Consider the following 18,448-nt stretch of genomic DNA (forward strand, 5'->3'; position numbering starts at 1 on the left):
TAAAAATTTAGGAAAATATAGATCTAAAAATATTTTATTAGACTATCAAAATATAATTAGGATAAGGTTGCCGAAATTAACCCTCTTTTTTTGAACATTAATCTTTTTGAAATGATGAGAGTGAAAAAACAAAAAGGCTATTATAAACAGACTTTTATAAGACTTACTTTTATATAAAGTTGATATGATGAACGAACTTCAAAAAAATATGAAAATTAACAGTAATCATCAAATAATCTACAAAAATATTAAATGTGATTTTTGTGTCCTTGATTGAATCAAGGCTATTGGCACCTTGGTTGAATCATTACTGTTTTGATTGGACCAAGAGTTTAATTAAAAATCATCATAGTTAATAGAAAATTGATTTAAAAACATTTCGTGAATAAAAGATTATATTTATTTATTATCAAATAAAATTTTAATAAAAATTAGACATTCAAAGTCACTTTTTAAAAATAATTATCTGTATCTACTTTTATCTTAAAACACTTTCGAACATAATATTCTTTGTATGTAAACTTCTTTAATAATTAAGTTAATATAATCAGTGCATATATTTAAAACATTTTTTAAAATTTTTTAATATTTCAAATATAAAATAATATTATTTTGAAAACGTGCCATACACAAAATAAATTTTTCGCACAGAGACTTCTATAATATGTAATTAAAATAACAATTTTAAGAACCAAAGCTTAAAAAATAAGGACTAATAAAATCTTTGACTTAATTGAACCAGTTCAATTATAGACACTCGGAGGTGATCTAATCATAGCAACAAGATATAAAGTCGTGAACATATTCTCATTAATTTTATAGGAATTTTGCTGCTTTCCTTTTAGGAAACACAGTCGAAGTGTCGTTTTATTTTTATTCATTCAAGAAGAATATATAGAACGACGTTTGTACCGATTGTGTCTCCTGAAATGAAAGCAGCCCTAATTCAATTAGAATTCTATGGAGATTTTATCAGAGGAACTTTGAAGGCACATTTTTTTTAGAATAAATTCATTACTTTCACTCGACGTGTCAAATCTAGACAATAAAAGAATTACTATCCCTGTTGAAACGTTCAGTAATTTGAGATCCAGTATTTGTTGATATATCTAACGTTAATAAAGTCTGATTTATTAGTATAATTATATAAGATTAAAGGAGTATTGTGGATCAAGCGCGTAGGAATGTAAATTTTACATTCCGCGCTCGCAGCACGAAAGCCATTTCCGACTTTTTATTGACGAATCGGGTTTATCTACGGTGACCGCTTTGTGGCGAACTAGGGCATAACGACAAATAACGGCTGATTATATTTGCGCTATATTTAAATTTTTATTATATAAATGTAAGTGCATCGAACACTAGTTTGATATGATTTGCGAGAGCACACTCAGAGAAAGACAGCGGTAGCAACTAGCGGCAACTACAAAGGTGATAATTAAACAAGTTTCATATGTAGAATTAATGTAAATAATTGAATAAACTTTTTTATAATTGCAATAATTATAAAATAATTTATTCAGCTACATACAACTTGTATATGCTTATACATTAATTTTACATATAAAACTTGTGTAATTTTATTTTTAAGTTTCCACCAATACAGGTGTCAATATAGATATCTGTTTTTTATAGCTGAACTAGTGTACACTTTTTGTGCTTAGAGTGAAATAGTATATATGTTTAAAATTTAATGAAAGCGAGAAGAAAAATTCCAGTTCAGTACAATAATAAAAAACAAATCTTATGTTTTTTTCTGAGTGGATAAGATATGCGTGATCAAAACAGGCGAGTTATAATTATACATGAATTCTTTGACACCAGTGACAATGATTCCTCACGCAACTCTTACGCAATGGCACGTGTTAATAAGTGGTACGTGTAGGCCATAAGGATCACGATCTACTTTTCGAAGCGTCATGTAATTGCATCGCGTCGCCATCGAGAGCTATTATAGGCTGTTTGATTTTTTTTTTCCGAGTCTCGTTGCAGCTGACGATCATTAAATCGCGAGAGAGGAGCTTAATTGATAATAAATTGATAAGCATCTGATTAATGTAATTTGTTCGTTTATTCCAATTATATCATGAAAATTTCGCGAATGAAACTTTCCCGAAGATGCCAGCTGTTATTCCGTTCGTGGAACAGAAGTTACCGTGGACAGGAATTGCAAGAACAATAATCCAATCGTCGCGATACGACGCGGAAATTAATAGATGTGCCGCGTACTGTTTTTGTCAAGGTTTTTGTCGTGCAAAAATTCTGCGCTTAAGACGACGTTTTATTATACGGAAAGGAACGTTTTTTTGTTAAAATATTTAAATATTTAGCTAGATATACATTATTAAAAATTTCATGAAATTTAATATACTTTTAATTTATACAATTTGAACTTAATTTCATGACATTACATTAAATTTAATGTATTTATAACTAAAAAATATATTTGTGTTACATGAAATTTAATGTATTTTTCATGAAAATTAATAAAATTGTATTTCTATAGAAAACTTTACTTTCTAGAAAATTTTATGAAAAGTACGTTAAATTTCATAAATTTAATGTACACGTTCATTACATTTACGTAACTATTATAACTTAATTTTCAATTAAATCATTCATTACTTTTAATTTCGTTCATAACCACGATTTACATGTAAAGGAAACTCGTGGTAACATTTCTAACAGTGTAGACCTGAAAATAATTTTGTTAAACGTGATGAGCAATGTAAAAAGCTTTGACATTCCATAGCAACCAGTTTGAGTATGCTACATAATTATTGTTGATTAAATTATGTAATAAAATTATTTTCAAATCAATATCTATAAGAAAATTTTAAAATGCTTCAGTAAAACCGTTTTTTCTGTGATTAGATCAGGTTAAAGTTGACCTGCTTTCGACGTCGCGCTACGTTGATCGAGATTCCGATTACGCCATTCATGTACCGGTGTCCTTTATTTTTATTTAGCTGAATCGTCAAGACGTACCACGCGTCACCGTTCTTGACGATAGAGAAGTTACATCGAAGCGACCGTGCACGGTGAATCGCAACATTCCCCAACATAACGGGTGCGTTGATCAGCAGACTCATAGTTCCGAAATTGCTCGAAAATTTCCCGATCTGACGTGTTCTATCGAAAGTTTCAAGGTCGCGATTTCAACTTTGATGACTTTTACGCGAGTAGACCAATTAATATTCGCGCATAATATTATGTGCGCGAATATCAATTATCTCATTTACGATTAGCTCATTCTGTCGTCTCAAAAATTAGAAACAATTAAGTATAATTACCTATACTCGAACGGATTAATTTAACACAGATTCGAACAAGAAGAAAAAGTTTAAACAGTGTTTCTTGAAATAGCCGCGTCTAATAAGGAATGATGAGAGACTTGATTACGAGATTTATAATGAGTTTGATACGTTAATCAAGGAAAATGAGGTACACGTATTCCTCGAAAATTAAATTCTTCGCTATGAACAAGCATATATCATGTGTTACACAGATATCCCTTAACAGCCGCGTCACAGATGAGCGACTACAGGTGCAATTCTCCGATGATTCTAATCGTGTTATAGTTTTGTCTGCATGTAGCGATAATATACACGGTGCCTCACAACCGGCAACGTTAATTAAATGCTTCAAGAAGAAAAATTCGAAAATCCAAAAACGTCTCGCAAGTACACGAACAATTTTAATAACCGATTTAAATCAGTGTACTGAGAGAAAAGTTTGTTTGGTATTTGTGGCTATAACTGCATGATAAAATAATTATGATCAAGAGCTCTATTTTTGTAGTTATTACTGTTATAATTATATAACTGTATTCCATTTTTATAGTAATAGCTATAAAAATGAAAGTCCAAACTATAATTATTCTACCGTGTAATTATAGTTACAAAAATGCACTGAAAAAGAAATTATTAAATCTTAATACATATTTCTTTGATTGGTACTAACAATTTACTTATGGTAAATAAATAAATATTTACTGAATAAAAAAATGATAGTTAAATCAAATTAATGGTTTTTGTATCAAATAAATATATGTTTACATTTAGTAAATATTTAATTAGAATTCAAACAAATATTTATTAAAAGTACTTTTTTAGATGCTTTTTTTTCATTGTTATTTGAATAATTAAATAATTTTTTAGAGTCCGGAGTTTTGCAAATTAATACATTGAACAATACTTGAACAATTGGATTCTCGAAATTTAATCAAAATTAATAAAAAAAACCGGCAAATGAGAGTAAATAAATTAATACTAAATTAGTAAAAAATACTAAATTAATACATTGATTTTTCAGCAAACATTGATTTATCGAAATCCTTGAATCAAAATCTCTCATTATATAGAAAGGAGTGCTAGATATCTCGCATATTTCGTAAACAAGATGTTTCCTCTGAGTGTCTTGTGTATATATTCTTATATCCGAGCATACAATGAAGCTTAATCAGCAGTCTCGAGTCACTCCATCAATCGATAATCGTCACGTAATCCATCGATCGCCGTTATGGTTGTAAAAACGATCGCGCCAGCGAATGCGATGACACTGCATGCTCGTTCTTTGTATGCATGCGGTTACGCATTTGCGCCAGCTGCCGACCGTTGAAATCACCGGCGGCGACGTGAAAATCACGGGGCTGTCGTCTTCTGCCCTTTCGCCGATTTTTTTATACATTAATACACGAAGATGTCATCCGGCAATATCTCGCGTGGCGAGGTTTCTTTCACACGTGAAGTTTCACCCGAGAACGGGTTACATTCCTCGCGCAAATAGAGTTGTACGTTTCAAGAATTTCGACGTTATTTTATTCGAACTTGTTTTTGGACCCATTAACTTCGGAGATCAATATACTTTTATTGCGGAATCCTTGGATTTCTTCTGGATCCTCGAGCATCGGGATCCTTGACCGGCTTGACCGGAGACGACGGAAAAATTCTCACCGCGGAAAATAAGTCCTCGCGATCACTCGAGCGAGTCAACTGCGCTCATTTACGCGGGCATCGGTCGGTTAATTACAGACGAGGGATTATATGCTAAAGCTGTGGCTCATTATCGAGGTGCTTGGGCTAAGATGAAAGTCTATGGAGCGTGGCACGAGCCATTGAAAAATTACACCTGTCCGAGTTTATCGACCAGTTTACTTCGTGCCAATAAAATAAATTTGTGCTTCGTAGCTGACGGCAATGCGTTGTGTTCATGGTTTATTTATCACGCTTTGCTCATCTGCGTTTTGCATACCGAGAACGCTACGCTTTTCGCATTAAAACGCGGAAAGATATTTGCAATTATTCTTTTATTACGGAAGGAGTCGCGATTATTTTTTTTTTTTAAACGGGAAGAAAAGTTAACGCGTGCGGCTTAATTGTCTTTCTCGAACTAATTGACTCTTTAATTAAGAGTTGTAAGATTAACGGAGTCGTGTCAAGCACGCATCGTGCATCGTAATGATAATTGACGTGCGATTGTTCGAGTTTCTGCAGTTACCAACTCCGCAATTTTTCCCCCGGATGTTAAGATCTTCGAAATGTCAAGGTTAAATAGAGGAGCTTCGTATGCATTTGATTACGTTGCTTTTATTAAATTAGTATCACGTTGCTATCGATTCTATTGTGTGCATTGATACCCGTAGTGATGCTTTTATTGCGATTATATGCAGCGAAAAATTACGATCGTACTTTTGACGACAGCAAGGCGATCAATTGAGTAATTTAAGTGCGTATCTCGAAGCTCGAAAGAATTCGCTCCGAATTACGATAGAAATTGGAACGAATTTAGATTACAAAGAAGAATTTGCCTCTTTCGTAAAAATCCTAACTTTTATCCTATATATACAGTGGCTGTCAACAATTTCCGACTAACATATAATTTTACGTTCATTTTACGATCATTTTTGTTAATCTGTTTTTCAGTTTATATTATAAGTCAATAAAATTCTTATTATAAGTTCATTAATTCTTATTATAATTAACTTAAGAACTCGATAGTTTATTAAAATATCAAAACTTGTTTATTATAAATATTTATTTGTAAATATCGTTTTTTATTTATAAGCAACACGAATTATACAATTAAATGAAAACTTTTGGCCAAAAGTGAATAAAAATTGAACTAAATATAGATTTGAAAATAATTTTGCTTGAACTATCAAAATAATTATGCAGGACGCTCAAACTGATTGCTATAATCAAAATTTTTTCGCAGCATGTTTGCTCATCATGCTTAAATTTCTTACATAATAATTTTGATGATCCAACGAAATTATTTTTAGATTAGCTAAATTTTCAGATACTTCATTAAAATCGTTTTTTCCACATATATATATTTTTTATTAAATATATTATGCATACGTTATATACTTTAAAGTTATTATCTGGTTTTAAAAATCGAAGATGATTTTTTTTTCGTTCAAGAAAAACGAACAATCTTTAATTAATCGAGATCTCGTATGTTTCACTTGCGGTTTATTCGATATCGCGTGACTCCGCAATGTGCTCGACAGAGATAATCGCTTCTGACGATGGTTTTGGAAAAAAAATAACGTCGGGAACCGGGAGATCAGGCGATAACTTCCTTGGCTTCGTTGCGCCAAGCGGAGAGAACGCATTCCACGTGTCGTCGGTAGGCAAAGTAGTCGCACACCTCCATGGGGTGTCGCGAACAGAAAAGAGCTGCATGTGCATTTCTTCCGCCGATCGATGATAACGGTCTGCATGTGTTCATTCCGCTGTATGATTACGCGAAAGGAAGCAGAACCGAATAAAGAGTCCTGCGTGGAACGCAAACGGCGCGGCGCAGAGAAATAACGACTCCAAGGCGGTTTTCCCGATGAGTAATTCCGTTGCTGCAATTTACCTCTACATTATCTAATTTCTCTTGCAAAAATTACCGTTTCGCTTCGCATTTCGTTTTCCCTTCAGTTCTACCAGACTTCTTCGAACGTCCGTCGTGCGCGAAAATAATCGTGGGACATCGCGATTTAATGTAGCAAGTAGAACTGAAGGATGAAGCAGGGTGAGATCATTCGATATATTATTGACAATGATTTTATGATGAATTCTTGTGTGACATGATAATGATTTTTTAATAATTTTTTATTTAAAAAATAACTTAAAAATCATTATCATATCAAGAATTCATCACAGAATCATCGAATCATTATGATTTTTTCTGAAACGACTAAGGTACCTGAACCGAATAAGGCCCACCTAATTTATTTTATTATTTTTAAATTCTATTTATGGGGATATTGAAATAAACTAAGTGATAATCAAATCTTCATTTCATTCACTCCTAAAAATAAAATATATTATTTATATAGAATATATGTAAATGAACGAAAAAAAGATTTTATTAAACTCTGACATTGGGCCTTATTACATGCATATGAATATAATAAAGCTCAAATAAAAAATAAATTAAAAATAAAGAAAGTAAACCTTTTCTTTTTAAATCAGTTTAAAATAATTATTAATCATAGAAAGGAAATTCCTTAGGACTTACTCTACCCTCAAATATTACAATTATCTTTAATTTTGTTTGTAATCAACTCTTCAATCTTCGAAAATTTGTAGCAATTTGAATGCAATTTTCGCTTCTTAAAAGATAGCATTGAAAATTGTTATTCTCTGGCGTAAACTCCATATATAACACAAACAAATAATAATAGCTATAATAAAAATCACATAAGTGGGCCTTATTTAAAAAAAATTATTTATTAGTTATTTTCCATAGTTAGGAATTTAAATAATATTATAATGAATTATAATAAATTATAAAACATTGTACACTGGTAAATTTTGCAGCCGATCGTTATAAAAATAGCTTACTACTAGCTTAATACTAGCCTCAAACACACAAGTTTTTGTTGTGTTAAACAAACGTGTTGCTATCGATTCCAATTCTTTAATCCTTTTTTATCTATTTCCTATGACACATCTTTTAAGCATATAGTGCAGGCGTAAAGCGAGTTTTAAAATAATAAATTTGAAAGTGGGCCTTATTTAGTGCCTGGACCTTATTCGGCTCAGGTACTTTATTATTTCATGTTATCTTAACTTTATAATTTTGTAAAAAAAAAAGACAAGACAAAACAAAGCTCAAATAGACAAAAATTAAATTGATAAACTAAGAGCTACAAACCTAGCTAGATATTTATTATTAAATTTTAAACAAAGTATAATTTAAACAACAGACGGGGACCTTTAACCAGGTCATTAAAGTATTGATAATGACCTGGTTAAAGGTCGCCATCTGTTGTTTAAATAGTCCTTTGTTTAAAATTTAGTAATAAACATCTGGCTAGGGGGGCTCGTAGATTTATCAATTTGTAAATCAATTTATAAATTTGTGTTCTACCTGGGAATCATTGTAGAATTAGAATTCGAAGAGTTAATATGGGAATCTCCGCGAGACGGTGTCGCAAGGTACGACCACGTGGTGAATTGTGTTCGTGTTCACGTAGGCAATGCGTTTGTGCGTATCCTCATTCGTAACCAAATACGTCCGCACGCTGACACAGTTGGTACTTCGTAGCCACACCTACGATCGTACGCGGTATTCGTTATGCGCTCATATTCCAGGCGCGATTTCCATAGCGGATGCAAGCGAAATATCGATCGGAGGAATGCACTGGCACGCGGAGTCCGATTACGCAACAATATCCGACATTCGATACTTTGTAGTGATCTCTATGTATGATGTACACAGTGAAAAAGTCTCGTAATAATAATCAAGCCTTGATGATAGTTATTAAAAGTGTGATGAAATAATTTCAGTAAAATGTTTTCAATTACATGTGTATACAACTAATTAACATTAGTTGGTTTTGGTTATATTAATCGAACGTTTTATTGAATATATAATAGCAATAATTAATCGTTTTATAATTAGATAAGTGAGATAATATTTAGAAAAATAAAATTGTCGAAATCAATTAAAATAATGTTAATTATTATTAGAAGTTATAATTAGAAAAATAAGATAAACTTTGAAAAAGTAAAATTTTCCAAATCAACTAATTAACATTAGTTGGTTTTGATAATTTTAATTTTCGAAATCTTATTTTCTAATATCTTATTTTCTAATTATTATCAAACTGTTGATTACTATTATTATGTTTGGTAATATTTAGTAAATATTACGCTAAATAAAATACATTTAGCTATTACTAAATTTTTTTTCAATGCTTTCGTCAATCGTGTAACAGAAAATATATAACTTTCTCTTCTTTATCTTTTAAATTATCTTGAATTAATTTTTGTTTCCTGCTTCAAAACTTAATTTAATTTCAATCGCTCAAATTGATTTCGTTATATATAAAAGTTTGTTGAAATAACGAGGAATAATTTATATCAATGAAATATGCGTGGTTTGAAAACTAATGAAAAAATTGCAAAATCAATTAAAACTAATGTTAATTATGATTAAAATGCAATGCAATGGAAAAGTAAAATGGAAAAGTATTTGCGTTACTTCATTAAAATGCAATGCAATGGAAAAATGCACTGGAAAAGTATTTACGTTAGTTTTCTGTTATCGGTGATGCGATATACGGAAAAGGGTAGATAATAATAGCTACCGGGTGCGTTTGCGTGAATACGTAATCGCATCGGAGTGCACTGTATATGGCATCTAAATAATATTATTCATGCACGTGCAGTGGCGCAGCGGAGCTACAGCCTCGGGTCTGTCTATGGGCAACAATTTCACTTTCGGAGCGTTTCCTCTCGCCATTGCTTTCAATTTTGAATTCAATACATCAGATGTAATAAAATTAAAAATGTAATGTGTTAAATTGAGGACTCAAAATACTTCAAGACCTTATTAATTTAAGTATTTGTGAATCTAAACAATTCGGATTCAAGTAATACCTATGTCGGATGAAAAATCGAATCAGGAGATGGATATACAATAATATGAACACCTGGAAAATACAAAGTATACTTGTTTTATTAATATGAGGTCGGTCCACTATTTGCCTTTAATACAGATTTTATCCTTTTCGGAATAGTCATACAATGTTTAAATAATCATTATAATGGAGTGTTCTGTTCGTTTAACAGAATATATTTCTTTGTTTATATAAGTGATATTGGAAGAGAAATTTGCTTCTCACTCTATTTTCCAAAATCGTTCTCCATTTTGCAAAGTTTTAATATTTTTCTTGGCCAGTGCAATCGCCTAATTTAAATATATATATATATATATCATCGAATTCTGAGCAGCTTTAAAGAATAAGAAGCAGATTTCGTCTTCCAATATTTTTCAAGCAATTGGAAGATGTACTGTTAGAAGACTGATATAAAACAATGTACTGGTGACTATTCAAGGCATTTACTGTTAAATTCATATAATGTCAAATTATACCCAATTTGAGTTATTTTTAACCATTTCTAAGTAAGTCATTACTGCTTCTACTGACCTATTCAATATGTCGTTAATTTAATTAAAACAATAGAATTAAACAATTTAACTCAAGAAAATGTATTAAATTTGAGATTTAAATTTAATTTATTATTTGCTAAGTCCATAAATTAATATTAACGTTGTTTACTTTGAAAGTATAACATGAGTATTTTTTTTTATAATTTGATTTAAATTTTGACACATGTGGAAGTTAAAAACAACAAAATATTATTTAACATAAAGGATTGAGTTGCCATTGTTTTCTTTGATATCTAATAGTGTTGTGTGAGTTTATTCTAACAAGAACATAATATGCATAAAAGAGAAATTGTAGGCCAATTTCCTAATAATAAAACAATTAAAACATTTCAGGGTTATTCACTATTTTATCTATGTATCACAGCGGAATGTTTCTTTACGTTTTTACGATCGCTGGATGTGTTTCTGTGAGACTTTTACTACAAAGGCATGCAGTAGCGTTACTTAAATGGCGAGACGAACGACGAACTCGTCATTCCGCACTGATCGTGGCCTCGCGCATTATGACGGCGAGGTAGCGACGGAAAAAAAAAGATTCAGGAAGTCAAGGAGAACCGATGACGTCGGATATGGGTCAGTGGGACGTCACGTGAATGCGTGAAATCGCAAGTCAACGACCTGCCCGATGACCCGCTGACTTAGAGACACGCTTGCCTCGCATGCCTGGGACGCGGACGAACTCGATCGCTCCTCACGTCTCCTTGACGATAAGTGCCGAGGAATGCTCGGCGGCACTTATCATGGAAGAGTCAGAGTAATTACGTTCGAGAAACTTCACGGGAGAAAAGAAAACCCGCTCCCCGCGGAGAAATTAAATTGGGACTCGAAACGAAAAAACATTTTTATTTGATTTTTTAACTTGAATAAAGTCACTAGATTGATAAAATACCGCAAATTTTCCACTACTTTTTTACGCCAAATACGGAAAAAAAATTATGCCATTGCGGTATTTTATGCAGGATATCTCAGACTTTGCGTGACCTGTTAATAGTAGATTTCTGAGACCATTTTAAGACGAAAATTCTAATACCAAAATGTCGAGACTAGTTTTTGAAAATGAGAAGGGTTTAAAGTTATCCAATTTAAATTGAACTGTCCAAAATTCACGCACTCAAACATAGTAATTTTAGATCCTAACTTCCAGCATTGAAGTCCCCGTGCTGAGAATGGCTGTGCGAGGAAATTTCTCGCTTACCAAGGGAAGAAACTGCGTTCTGCATGGGCCGTAATGTTGCTTCAGTGCGCGCACATTGGGCAAGATAACGCAGAAATTTTGCAAACCATCGTCGTTTGCAGATTGCAGAGACTGTCTTTAAAAGTTCGCACGGAGCGTGAAGCCGGGAACAGCGCGGGAGGGAAATACCGGAAGTCGCTCTTACAACATTTTCTCCATGCGGACGATAGCCATTGGAAATCGAGTCGGGGATAGCTTTACCAAAGCTTATAGTGCTAAAGGTCATAACGAAAACAACGCTCTACGGTAGACGGTGAATGATTTCCATGATAAGACCGCCGCGAGTAACTACATTGTGAATTGCGCTCGCGGGCGTGAGAGAAAAGAAGTATTACTTATAGTTGATGTGGCAAAGCATGACGGAACTCAAGGTGGATTTGTGCCAATGGTGTGCTATTTATCGAAGGCACGTAACACTTCCTTAAGCTAACATTCAAACTTAACACTGCACATTCCTCGTTTCTTTTATGAATACGAAAAATTCACGGTTCAATGTATCGGCGATTAAAAAAGATTATAAGTCAAGTAATATTGTTTGATAATAATACACGGAAAAAAATGATGTTTTATTAACAACATTCTTTTAATTGAAAATAATTTTGTTAATTCAATAACAGAATTAATGTAACAAATAAATTATGCTCTTGTTTTAATAAAATGTTATTTGTTTCATTAATATTGTTATTAAATTAATAAGATTATTTCCAATTGGAATTATGCTGTTAAAACTTAATTTTTTTAGTGTATAGTGTGAAATACAGAATGATAAAATATTGATAAATATAAATATTATGTATGCGGAAGGCTGTGAAAAATAAATGAATTACTTTCACTAAGAAATATTTTTCAACATTATCGAATGTATCAAATAAGAAAAATTATTATAATTGAAAAGAGTTAAAAAATACAAGCTTTGTATGTTTTATATAATTGATTATTATTATTATTAAAAATATGAATAACAGTATAAGTTATTACGCAATATAAAAATTGTAGCATTTTTAATCTTTTATTTATATGGTTAAAAAAATTTTATTAAATCGTGAGATATTAAATATCAAAATATCTTCGTCTCATAAAAATTTTCATCAAATGAATCATCTTGCAAATATTGATTTAATTCGACTGAGGCTAATATCATTACGTATTAATTCTAATTTGCGTACATCAACTTTCGATGAATCGCTCCGAGGTTCAAATCATCGTTTGCGCGACGATGCATACTTTTAAACAACATTTCAACGTAGTTCAGTATGCATTCCAGCTTTCTTAATGGCGATGGCAAAGACTATCGCGCATTCCAGAAGATACATGTGCCCGTGCACGTGCAGGTACAGTGGTGTACACGCATGCACACGTGCGTGAGTGCGTTCAATCGTGCGTACGCAGTAGGAATTTATTCTAGCGGAGAAGCGCCGAGGCCACCGCGTCGGAATTTGACAAAAGAAAGGCGCGCTAAAAACCGCAATCGTGAAAATTAAGATATTTGCGACGAAGATAGCGTACGAAATACCGGATACAAGGCAGAATGGAACATTACGCAAATGAAGCGGAATAAATGTTCGAGCTTTAATAGTGCTCTAACTGTTAAAAATATTTCAGCATTTTCACATTAGTGCGAAATCTGAGATCATGTATTTACACTCCAGACTAAAAATTTAGAAACACTTTCCAAACATTAACATTTTTGGAATTGCTATTAAATGTCATAACAGTATATTTTTTAATAATAATCTCTTTAGATTCATTAACGGTTATTAAAACGGAAGAATTATTGTAAAAAAAAAAACACATTATTATAGGAATAGTATTTGAGTAAATAATCCTAAAAATATCAATTTTTAAAAGCGTTCCAAATTTTCGATTGCAATGTAATCATTTAAAGATTAAAATTTAAAACATGTTTTTTTTAACAATAATTCTTTAAATTCAATAACTGTTATATATGAACAAAACTGTTATAGATATTTGAGTAGAAATCCCAAAAACGTCAATTTTTAATTAAAAATTTTAAGATAAACGTTTGTGAATTTCATTAAAAACGTTTATTAAGAGGCTTCGAGACATGATGATAAAGTAACTTACCAGGGATGACTTCCCCATTGAACGTCATTTCGACCAGATGTGCAACCGCTTCATGCGGCACAAACGATGCCAAGAAGCGTTGACTACCTAGCGCTCTCACAAAACTCGTGACGTGTCCCCCGTTTACAAGGATTTCCAAGTTTCCCGAGCCGGCTCTCGATCCATCGACTGACAAACAAAACCATCTTTTATTATCGGAGACGCACTTGTGCGGTTTCGCGATTTCACAATCTCAGATACGTACTTTCAAATTCTACCGGCTGGTTCGCCACTCCGTTCGGGATCTTCCCAACTTGAATAGCTCGGGCATTATATGCCTGCGATCTAATATAAACAATTTATTTAAGAATAATTTAGCTAAATTCTTATTTGAAAATTTTCTGTTAAGTTCTTAATAGAAAAATTTTAATCTCCTAACGAGATGTTTTTAAATAGACACATTCCCGATTTATAATTCTCCAAGTTTAATTTCATAAGTTCCTTTCGACTTCAAATAAACTTTATATAAACAATTTATTTTATGAATAATTTAGCTACATTTCTGTTTTTTAATCCTGACGAGCATTTAATAGACATTCTCAAATTTATAATTTTCCAAGTTTAATTTTATAAGTCTTTTTAAGGTTCAAATAAAAATGATATCTTTTTCTCGGCTATGTACTAAATTTCGAGATGAAACTATTTTCTTCGTCATTGAACGAACCTAAAGGGCGATCCCTTGATGTGCTGGCCGTTCACCAGAATTTGGATGACGTGTTCGCCGACCTCTTCAGCGGTGATGGTGTACGTCAAGCCACGCAACTTCGATTTCTGTATCGGTACGGTTTTGCCATTGGGACCTGCGGGAGGCATAAAGGCATACTTTATCGTGTATTCGCGACACGCCACGTTAACGTCGAAAGTCGCAACGGGATTTACCGGTAACGGTGACGGACACCTTATTGGGATCCACGCCGGTGACGCTGAAAGTGGTCGGCCGGTGCACCGGCAACGTTTCCAGTGCGCTTCCGGTCGCGACGACCGTGCCGCTCTTGCCAGATGACGCGGACACGTAGACAGCACCGCCGTTGTTCAGGTACCTGTCATGAGTCGTGGTACCGTCCGTTGTATCAGTGATCTTGCCGTAGTAATTGTTGTTCTTATTCTTCAGGATGCCGTGTGTGCGAGCGGTCGTTTGACTATCGTACCTCGGACCCACGCCGTAATCGGGACTCGACGACTTCTGCACAGTCGAGTAGCTCGTCGTCGCAGAGTGCGACGACACGTTCTTGGCGGAGTAGCTCTGCGCGTTCTTGTAGTTGTTATTGTTCAGGAAATTGTCGTTCGGACTGCCATCACGGTTTTCTGCGGTTGGCGAGTTCGTCAGATTCGCGAGGGATTCGAGACTGCCGTATGACAGCAGCGACTTCGTCTTGGCGATTGCGTCCCAGGAATCGCGTCTTGAAGTGCTACCCACCATCGAGGATACCCGCACGTTGCTGCTGGTGTCGATGATGCCATTGTCCGTGGATCCTCGCCTGTTGAAGGACGCGTCTTTGTCGCCGGTTCGTGGGCTGAAGCTGCGATTTACAGGACTCTGTGTGGCGCTATATGTCATTGGACTGCGGGTCGGCGAGCGCGATCTCTTCAGGGATCCCGAATTGTAGATGTCCCTGGATTCTTTAATGATGTGAGCGGTTGGGCTCAAATCTGGCGATCGTGATCTGTTGAGCGTACTGGATGAATAAATATCCTTGGATTCTTTGATGAAGCTGGGACTCTGCAGATTTGGCGATCTCGAGTGATGGTTGTACGTGTTGCTGCTGTAAATCTCCTTCGTTTCCTTAAGCATCGACGGGCTGTTCATGTTTCTCTGCACAGGGCTGTGATTGATATGATTCGGCGAGCGAGCTGGACATTTTGTACGTCGGGCTGGTCTGATGGATAGGCGAGTAACCGCGTTGCGTCGGACTGATGGACTTGTACGCGGTCGAGGTATACATTTTCTGGGTTGGACTGCTCTGTTCCGTCGCGGAAACATTCAGTCCATTCATTCGTCGCTCTAAAGACGACACCTTGGACCGCTCCAAACTGGACGTGGACTCCTTCGACCTACGGGAGCCCTTCTGTGTTCCCACGCGTATGGAAAACGGTGAACCACGCACGTCCGAGCCGTTAAAGTAGACGTACACTCGATACTTGCCCTCGTCATTAGGCACGAAGGACACTCGATACTGCATGTGACCGAAATCCTCTATTCTGTAGGGTACCGATTGCTTGTCGTGGACGATGTCGATAATGACGTCGCCGAGTCCGCCGGTCCCCCGAGCGTCTACGATGAATGAAAAAGGTTGTCCGGGCATGGCGCCGTCCGTGTCCAAGAGCTGTGATTAGATAATTTTGTACAGAAAGAGAACAGTTTCGTTCAAGTATTTAAAAATTTGACCAGACACCTGAAAATAATTTTACTAGGCTATCAAAATAATTATATATAGGATATTAAAACTGGTTATTAAAATGTAAAAATTTTTGCAATTTTATTATTATGTTTATTCTATATAATTATTTTGATAACTTAGTAAAATTATTTTTAGATCTATATCTGATTCAATTTTTAGATTTTTATAAATGTTACTTCAACAAAATCATTTTTTTCGTGTAGACGCCTATTAAATTATTTCCAAATTATTCTGTTGATTGTAAGAAGAATAGAAATTAATTACAATGTGTTTAAAAAAAATATATATAAATTTTTTTTATGATTTTATATATATATAATATATATACATATTTATTTGCTACGTTTAAGACATATTGAAGAGAATTTTCACATGAAATTAGAAAATTTTTATGTGAAATTTTTATGGTTAATTTTACTTTACGAATTCCAATCGCAAAATATTAGAAAGTATAACTGTCATAAATATGAAAGTATAACTTCATAAGTAATATCAACGTGATAAACTGGTTCTGCCTATAAATTATTAATTACGAGTTGATTATATCTGCGTGCCAGACGTACAAATTGAAGGATAAAAAACGCACCTCTATTTACAAATAACGTTAATACGTTATTTTACCTTAATTCCATTAGGATCGAATACAAAGCAAGTAAAAGGACCGCCTTGTATGTGATTTCCCTTGTGCGTTATCGCGATACTCCATTCTCCCGTCTCGTCGGGTTGAAAGGTCGCCGTGTGCACACCATCCTTTTCCTTAACGGGGCACGGTAGCGATCTTCCGGTCGGAGACCACGCGGTCACGTCGATACCGTCATGACTAGTTCCTGATACAAAATTCCAATATTCTGACTTTGTTTGCCGAAAGTGAATTCTTTCGTATTGCCGGAAGTACATACCGTAACTGTTGACTAGAACCTCGACGATAGATCCTATAGCGCAAGGATCCATGCCCGGGGATTTGATTTTTGTTAGCGGCGGCAACACCCTAAAGTAATAGGGACATCCGTTCACCAGCTCGCCATCGTTGTACACCATCAGCTGAAAAAAAAGATAAATTTAAAAATATAGAAAATAGTGTTTAATATTTCCCACATATATTTAAAAGAAAATTATGTAAATAAAAACTAACTATTTAAAAAAATAAAACATAAAAACGAGGATTAATGAGAGAGTATAGACATGGTAATTAGAGCGTTAATTAACCTGGGTAAAAATGGTCTTCATTTACAGTACTTATTATTAATTTATGTTTATAATTAAGTATTGTGAATTGAAGACCATTTTTACTCAACTTAATTAGCGCTCCAATTACTACACCTACACTCTCATTAGCTCTCGTTTTTATTTTTTTTTTTTTACATTTTCGAGAGTCTTTTCGAAAACTTTTTTTTCCTTTTTTTCTTATTTTTAACCATTTAATTTTTGCATTTTGTTTGCAATTTCCTAAGGGAACTTTTTTTTAAAGTATGAAGATGGAAAAATTCGCGGATACGAAAATCAAGTATCTGTGAAAACCCTATAATCAAACAAGAATTCTTCTGTCTTTTTATTAAAATTACAATATTTTATAATTATGTCTCTTTAACGAACCTTGTGCATGCCCACTTCTGTAGGTACGAAAGTGCCTTTGCCATGAACTCCGTTCCACGTGAGCCTGCATTCCACGCGTCCGCTGGGACTTATGATTTCGCCGCGCACCTCCCGCGCATTTACATCTTTGGTGAGCATCTCCAGCTTGAAATGTGCCTGCGACCAAATTGCATACAATTTGTTTATTGTCGAAGTAACTGAAGCTTCGAGATGTAAAATTCCAAGAGTATTTTGTTGGATGAACAAACAGGGATTTCTTGGATAAGGATTATGGAAGGAATTGCAGCGGTGAAAATTCTAGTCGCTGACTAGTCGCTGACTAGTTTCGGCGCGAAGATGTAATTAACAAACAATGACTTAACCAACCGGCTGTTGCACTCGGGCGGATGTGCTGTCGACGTGTACGGCAATCTGTTGACTCGCTTGAGGGCGAGGTTTCACCCACTGAAAATACGCTGAGTATGCCATCACACCTAAATGCTCTACATTCTGATCAGCCATGTCCTTCGCTTTCAAGATCGGCTCCACGCCCAACTTCTTGCCGCCGTCGATACCTTACACAAAATACACGTCGTTTGATTAGTTAGTTTATTAAAAAATTGTCGTTTTTATTAAGAATTTATTAGTGTAATACACGTAA

The 18,448-nt window shown here is 34.2% G+C and overlaps 1 protein-coding gene across 1 annotated transcript in view; it reads right to left on the reverse strand.

Annotated features, from left to right (window-relative positions):
• Nucleotides 1-18,448, reverse strand: part of jbug (filamin-type immunoglobulin domains fbug) — a 54,871-nt gene that overhangs the window by 21,184 nt on the left and 15,239 nt on the right. The window contains 9 exon segments of the mRNA XM_018454262.1: nucleotides 13,778-13,945; nucleotides 14,022-14,101; nucleotides 14,481-14,616; nucleotides 14,696-15,663; nucleotides 15,665-16,140; nucleotides 16,837-17,042; nucleotides 17,115-17,256; nucleotides 17,809-17,964; nucleotides 18,175-18,362. Coding sequence (XP_018309764.1) covers nucleotides 13,778-13,945; nucleotides 14,022-14,101; nucleotides 14,481-14,616; nucleotides 14,696-15,663; nucleotides 15,665-16,140; nucleotides 16,837-17,042; nucleotides 17,115-17,256; nucleotides 17,809-17,964; nucleotides 18,175-18,362 — 2,520 coding nt within the window.

This window comes from Mycetomoellerius zeteki, unplaced genomic scaffold, assembly GCF_001594055.1.
Source record: "Mycetomoellerius zeteki isolate Tzet28-1 unplaced genomic scaffold, Tzet1.0 scaffold430, whole genome shotgun sequence".
NCBI lineage: Eukaryota > Metazoa > Arthropoda > Insecta > Hymenoptera > Formicidae > Mycetomoellerius > Mycetomoellerius zeteki.